Source organism: Manacus vitellinus, unplaced genomic scaffold (genome assembly GCF_001715985.3).
Source record: "Manacus vitellinus isolate BGI_N305 unplaced genomic scaffold, ASM171598v3 scaffold_65_pilon, whole genome shotgun sequence".
Lineage (NCBI taxonomy): Eukaryota > Metazoa > Chordata > Aves > Passeriformes > Pipridae > Manacus > Manacus vitellinus.
In genome coordinates this window covers 609,989-617,046 of record NW_021940724.1, presented here as the reverse complement: position 1 = coordinate 617,046, position 7,058 = coordinate 609,989, and the positions used below count along the sequence as shown (strand labels likewise).

Below are 7,058 nucleotides of genomic sequence, written 5' to 3'. Positions count from 1 at the left end.
ACATCTTGCAAAATACAGTTTACAAAAAAAAAAAAAAGCCAGTAAACAGCTCCTGATTATTTAGTTGTTGAGATCTGAAAAGGTAAACAAGGCTCTGAAGCATCTGAACAAACGTGGGACTCGCTCTGCTGGCACCTGAGAGCTCCTGCTGATTCCAAACACCCCCAGAAAAGCCAATTCCTGGCTGGGAAGCTGCTCTTCAGCTCCTTCCTGAGCACTGGGGCTATCACTGCAAAGCATGTAGGGCCATTCTAAGCCTTGAATAGAAAGAAGGAGAGATCATTAAGTTATAATTTCCCCACACAATTGGTATAAGCATTTCCCACCAACAGGATTAGGCTGAATACAAGATCCCAGAATAAAGCTGCTCAGCAGAGAGGGTGGCAGTTTAGTGCCTGGTAAATTTGATTTCTCTGAAAATCCTGACACATCATAATAGCAAAATCCTATTTACTGTGGCAAGCAGGATGGATAATACCATTTAACACCTGGAAGAGGATGTGCCATCAGCTCAGAGCTTTGTGCTCCCTGTGCTCATCTTACCTTAAGGTTAATGCTCCTTGACAGCCCCGACGTGGGAAGGAGAATCCCCAAATTAAGTGCTGAACTCAGGATTTGCAAATCCTTCTTCAACACTGAAGTAGTGGGAAAGAAGGATGCAGATAAGTGTATCACATTCCCTGAAGTTACTGTCTGTATTCCCAGGCTGGGAGCAGGCACTGAGCCCTGGGAGGAGCAGGAATCTCCCTGCCCAAAGGACACTCCAGCCCCCAGGGCCATGTGGAGGTCAAGGATTGGGGAGAGGAGCATCAGGGAAGTAACTTGGACATTGTTAAACCAGGATCCAACCTAATACTAAAACTTCCAAATGCTAACAGAGTCACAGAATCATGGAATGCTTTAGCTTGGAAAAGACTTTTAAGATCATAGAGTCCTGCTTTTCCCCCAGCAGTGCCAAGGCCACCACTGACCCGTGTCCCCAAGTGCCACATCCACAGGGCTTTTAAATCCCTCCAGGGATGGGGACTCCACCATTGCCCAGGGCAGCCTGTTCCAATGTTTGACCACCCTTTCCCTGCATAATTTTTCCCTGATATCCAACCTAAACTTTCCCTGGTGCAACTCAAGGCTGTTCCCTCTTGTCTTGCCCTTTGTTCCCTGAGAGCAGAGCCCGAGCCCTCCTTGGCTCCAATCTCCTTCCACGGATTTTTAGGGAGCCAGAAGGTCCCCCCTGAGCCTCCTTTCCTCCAGGTTGAGCCCCCCCCTGCTCCCTCAGCCTCTCCAGGATAATCCCATCACCTCCCACCATCAGCATATTCACAGACTGCTCAACACTTGCTGCAAGTATTTCTAGGAAACTCTCAAGCACAGAAACTTGGCTCCAGTGAGAAATAACCCTGATTAATATGGGGATACATCTCTTGCTCATTCACACTGATAAACTAAGCAGTTGTGTCATACAGCAGTGTATTAAAATTAATTTCCTTCTGCTCCCATGACTTGGGGCATGATTCTCCTAATGATGCATATTAGCATGAGGAAGCAGAGCAACAGGAAAAAGAGCTGGGATCGCTGAAGGAAATTTGAACCAGGGAGTCCCATCAGTCTCAGAGACAGAGCACACACAGACACACCTCACTGAGAGTCTGTGTGATGCCAGAACTGTCATGAGAAGCAGGAGAGGGTCGGGATTCCTTCGTTAAAAACTGGAGTAAAGCAAAAGCAACCAGGTGAAGGGACCCAGCTGCTCTCCAGACAAAACTGAGGGCAACCTCAAAAATGAGGGCACCATAACCAGTGGTACCCTGACATTAGAGTGGCAAAGATGCTCATGAAGGCTCCAAGTCATTGGGGCTTGGAAGTGACACCGAGCCAGTGGGACAAGGGAAGTGGAAGTGGAGGAGCTGAACAAAATGATGGACACAACAGGACAGAAGTGTGGGAGTGTGTGTGGATACACACCTGAGGATGAGGGAGAACAAAGTCACTGGGTAAGTGTGGGAGTGTGTGTGGATACACACCTGAGGATGAGGGAGAACAAAGTCACAGGGTTGTTCTTCCAGGTAATAAGATGCTCAATCTGCCCCAGATGTGACTTGTTCTCTTTCTTACTCTGCTCTTTTTCTAGAAAAATCAAATGGTTTAAAATGCCACCAATGCCCCCTTATCATCGTGGAGTCACAGCATGGGTTGGGTTCAAGGGGGCCTTAAACACCATCCAGTGCCATCCCCTGCCAGGGGCAGGGACACCTTCCACTAGCCCAGGTTGCTCCAACCTGGCCTTGGACACTCCCAGGGATCCAGGGGCAGCCACAGCTTCTCTGGGCAACCTGGGCCAGGGACTTCCCATCCTCCCAGACACCAATTCCTTCCCAATATCCCATCTCATCCTGCCCTCTGGCACTGGGAAGCCATTCCCTGTGTCCTGTCCCTCCAGGCCTTGTCCCCAGTCCCTCTCCAGCTCTCCTGGAGCCCCTTTAGGCCCTGCCAGGGGCTCTCAGCTCTCCCTGGAGCCTTCTCTTCTCCAGGGGAACATTCCCAGCTCTCCCAGCCTGGCTCCAGAGCAGAGGGATCCAGCCCTCAGAGCAGCTCCAGGGCCTCCTCTGGATTTGCTCCAGCAGCTCCATGTCCCTGTGCTGTTGTTCCCAGAGCTGGAGGCAGCTCTGCAGGGGGGTCTCACAAGGGAAGAGGAGGAAAATCCTCCCCCTGCCCTGTTACCCCTGCTGTGGGATGAGCCCTGGACAACGGGTGGGGTTTCTGGGCTGCAACGGGTCATGTTGAGCTTCTCATCCACCAACCCCCCAAGTCCTTCTCTGCAGGGCTGCTCTCCATCCATCCTCTGCCTGGATTTGTGGGATTTTTGGGACTGCCCTGACCCACGTGCAGGAGTTTGCACCGGGAAGTGAATCATTAGGACAGTGTTGGGCACACACCAGACAGTGGTGTCACCACTCTGGTTCTTCACCATAACCAAGAAGCACCATCAACCCGCTAAGTGGGCAGCAAAAAACCCAAATTTCTCTCCAAGCCTAATGTGTGAACACCTCAACAACACCTTCACATCTCAGTCAGTTATAGAGCACGGGAAGGCTGTTCTTTAACTCCTTTGTTCAACTCCCTCACATTGCTTTGCTGCTGTGGAACATGTACTAACTAATAGCTGATGTGCTGTCCCTGACCTAGAAACACTGGCAGCTGTTCGGGGAATTGCTGGGTTTTGGGGAAGTATCAAAAGGTTTTTAGCACATAAACCAAATTTATGAACAGATATTCCCCTGGAGAACAGAACTGTTAATGTTTTAGTATCGCAGCTGTCACTGGTGCACAGTTATTCTGTCCTGTATTAATGCCCTGGAAAGGTTGAGCATCTTCTCTCAGTCACTGAAATATTTTATAATTGACAGACTTCATCTGGCACTGAATATGGATAATTTTCTCCATAAGGAGCACGCCAGGCTGACACTAATCTGTTCTGTTGTCATCTCCCTTTATTATCAACGTCTGCATTGTTTTTTCAGCAGCTCTGAAGAACACAAATAAGAAGCTCCTAATTGAAAAAGCTAAGTAATCAAAAAGCCAATTAATCATCGAGATGAGCTCTGACACCCGGTGATGCAACACACAGAAATACCACACAGGCACAGCTGAAGGGGTTTTAAAGTGTGCTCATTTGATGTGAGGATGATCTGAGAATGCAATTAGCATTCTCTGTCACAGGTGACAGACTCACACTGCACATTCCTCCAGCCTGACATTGCTCCTCCGAGCTCGGCTCCGCTCCCTCCACACCTCCCGTTCTCATCTTCCCCCTGCTCTGACTCTGCACCTTCAGGACGAGTTTAGCAACAAATAATCAGCCTTCCACCATGCTCTGTGATTCCCAGGCCTTCCTGTTTTATTAAACCTCTATTTACCATCCCAATTTTCAAAAATCCCAACCCGGGAGCTCCCGGATGAACCTCGGCGACGGCTGCAGGCCAAGCCTTGGAGAAGGTGGAATTGCAGCATCCACGACCCCCCTGCTTCTCCAGGTTTCCACTCTGTGATCTCCACATCCCTGAACAAGTTCCAAGTCACATTTGGAGCACAGAGTTCACCTCCTTTCAGAGCTGGAACAACTCCTTTTTTGTGCAGGAGAGAGATGCTCATGTACCTTGATACCGAACCGGATGACAACTCAAAGCAGAGGTTTTTTAGCTCACAAATAAAAAGTCAGAATCTAAAGGCAAGGCTTTGGCATCACAAAAGCTCCATTCTGAAGACAGAGCAAACATCATCCATGGTGTAAGACAGGGAATTCCGAACCACCTGCTGTGGTCCTGGAGAATTCCAAGCCCAAGGAGATGGGCAAGGGGTGGCAGAGCTCACCTATCTCACAGCATTTGGGGGATGACACCCCAGGAGAACTCAAATGAAGTTATTTAAAGGTCCTTATCCCCCCTTGCACACCACAATGACATATTTATGCACGTGTTAAAACGTGGTTCCACATTGGAAGTCTTCACTTCTCAGGAGCAAGAGAAGGCCCTGCACCAGCAACCTGCCCTAACATTAAAAATAACTAAGAATAAAACCTTATTTGCTGAACAGGACCTTCAGGAGGCAAAAGGAAAAGCTTCCAAAGATCCCTGGTTTATCCCACACCCTTTGCCATGAATTACTCCAGGTTTACTTGCACCACACACTGAGAGCACAGGTGCAACCACCCCAAAAGGCACCAGTTTGGCTGAGAACCTGCAGGTGCTTTTCCCCCAAAGCCAGCCAGTTAATTCAGAATAAGGAAGGTATTCTGTGGGGTTTGTGGTGAAAGATCTTAATCTGTAGCTGTTTAAATAATGCACCGATTTAGAACCATTAAACTAATTTCCCCTCAGCCTTTCAAACTCTTTTTCATTGCCAAGAACACAGACTTCATTAATGTCATCTTCAAAAAGGCAGGACAAAGCACTGAGATGGTATCAGATATGTCCCCTATTTAAAATATTCATTAAGAGCAATTATACACACTGATAATTCATGCAACATGCTCCTCTCCCTAATCCATAAAAACAAGGGGGTCTCTCCCAGCCTGCTAAGCTGCATAAATGAATATGTATCTTGTTAATCATCCCCCAAACCAAAAATCCGAATTAATCAACAACAGATAAGCTCAAGAAGAAGGCAGAGGGGTATGGGGGGGAAATGTGTTCAGGTTACAACCAACCTGAGAGCTGGCAAACGCTGGCAGCAGCAATTATTTGAAATTAAGATCCTACAAAATAACACCCTATAAAGAACCAGAGTGTGAACAGCAATATGTTAAAGCACGTCCCACAGCCTGCCAGGGTGTTCTGTGCACTTGAGTTCCAAGTTTACTGGGAGAAAAAGGGCTTTTTAAACATACTATAAATTTGGAATTAACATTAAACTCGCCACGCCCTGACGGCTTTTTGGGGGATTACCAACTCCATCCAAGGGAAGCAGAAATTCCCTCTGTCCTTCCACACTTCCCAAGGAATTTTAAGGCTGGTTGGTGAACATTTATTCACTTCCACTGGCCCTTCACCAGTGCTGGCAGAAAATAACCTCGTGATTTCATTTCTCTGGAGGTAATTCCTGTGACTGATGAACTCCCACAGCAAAGAAAACAATATTCTCCCCATCAAACCTCCCATCTTGTCAATATTGAGCCAGAGACAGAAGCAGTTCAGACCAAAAAAAGAAGAACTGGCCAGAAAACTCCTCACAAAATGGCAAATAAAAGGCTTTACCCTCTCCTCGAGTCGAGCCAGCTGCTCTTTGTAGTAGGCATCGTGTTTCTTCAGCTCCCTGTCCTTCTCTTCCAGCTGCCTGGCCTAAAAAAAAAGGCAGTAGAAAGTTAAAACTGGATCAAAGATATTGGCTATTGTGCTTTTTTTTTTTTTTCCCCTTCCCTCCTCAAGAGTTGTGCCAGAGTTTGGCCAAATGGATTTGGGAACGTCACAGAAATGGAACCAAACGGACCAGGCCGGGATGGATTTGTAATTTTTTTTATTGGAATGCACCTTGTGAACTCTGGGAAACTTAATTCTAAGCATGGGAATGTTTGGAAAGAACCAAATCCTTCCAATATCTGCCTAAAAGTACATAGAAATGCTGTTTGTTTGGTTTTTTTTAATTAATAATTAGTCCTCTGAAACTCCTCAGTCGGTTAAATATCCACAAAGTAAGTTGGAATCCTTTACCACTGGATCACTCCCATGTCCAGTAACTTAAAATAATGCAGAATAATTCTGAACATTTCTATTTTTGACACAATATAACTTGGGTGTTCATTCAAGACACACTGCTTCCAGCAATTTGACATGTTTTTGGCTTTTCATCTGGAGAATTTCCCCACATCTTGTATTAAGGAGACTCATTAGGAATTATAAAAACTCATTAAAACCCCCACATAGAGAAAAACATGCAAAGCTCTGAGTTCTCCAGTGAAAATACCAGAGAAGTGGGTTTGAACAAGCTCTGAAGCATTTAACAACTAAATTATCAACTCAAACACATCCCAGGTCCACAATTAATGATAAAATCCAATTAAAACTTTGTTTTTTCGGTTGTTTCTTCCTTAACTACTCACCTTTACTTCTATATCCTGAAGCATGTAAAAAAATGGAAAATTTAAGATTAAATTCATTATATATCTCATGGTGAACAGAAAGAGCACAAGAAGACACCGAAACATGCACGTCATCATCTGTCATCCAGAAAAATGCCACCAACTGGAAATTGTTGGGTTTTTTTAATGCAAATTCATCAAAAATAGTCCAAAAAGCACAGCCAAATTCTATTTTTTATTATTTAATTATTTAATGTAAGTATAAATATTATTTAATTTCATTTTTCTCAGATGAACCAAACCTTGTCCGAACCAAAGCTGCCACCCCACGTTCATGTTCCAGCCCTGACCCACCACCAATTAATCAGCCTTGGCTCACTAATTACAGCTTTTTCAAAGTTGATTGCACTAAATATTCCACAGCCAAACTCCCATGTTTTGTATCAGGAATTAATTCCCTCATCCCATTCTTGAGGGATCACAAGGA

At 45.7% G+C, this 7,058-nt stretch overlaps 1 protein-coding gene across 1 annotated transcript in view; it reads right to left on the bottom strand.

Annotated features, from left to right (window-relative positions):
* Positions 1 to 236: 236 nt before the first annotated feature.
* Positions 237 to 7,058, bottom strand: part of CHCHD3 (coiled-coil-helix-coiled-coil-helix domain containing 3) — an 86,141-nt gene continuing 79,319 nt past the window's right edge. Inside the window, exons 4-6 of the mRNA XM_018083615.2 lie at positions 6,593 to 6,607; positions 5,751 to 5,834; positions 237 to 257 (exon numbers count right to left, since the gene is read on the bottom strand). Coding sequence (XP_017939104.1) covers positions 252 to 257; positions 5,751 to 5,834; positions 6,593 to 6,607 — 105 coding nt within the window. The 3' untranslated portion in view covers positions 237 to 251. The remainder of the gene's footprint in view (positions 258 to 5,750; positions 5,835 to 6,592; positions 6,608 to 7,058) is intronic.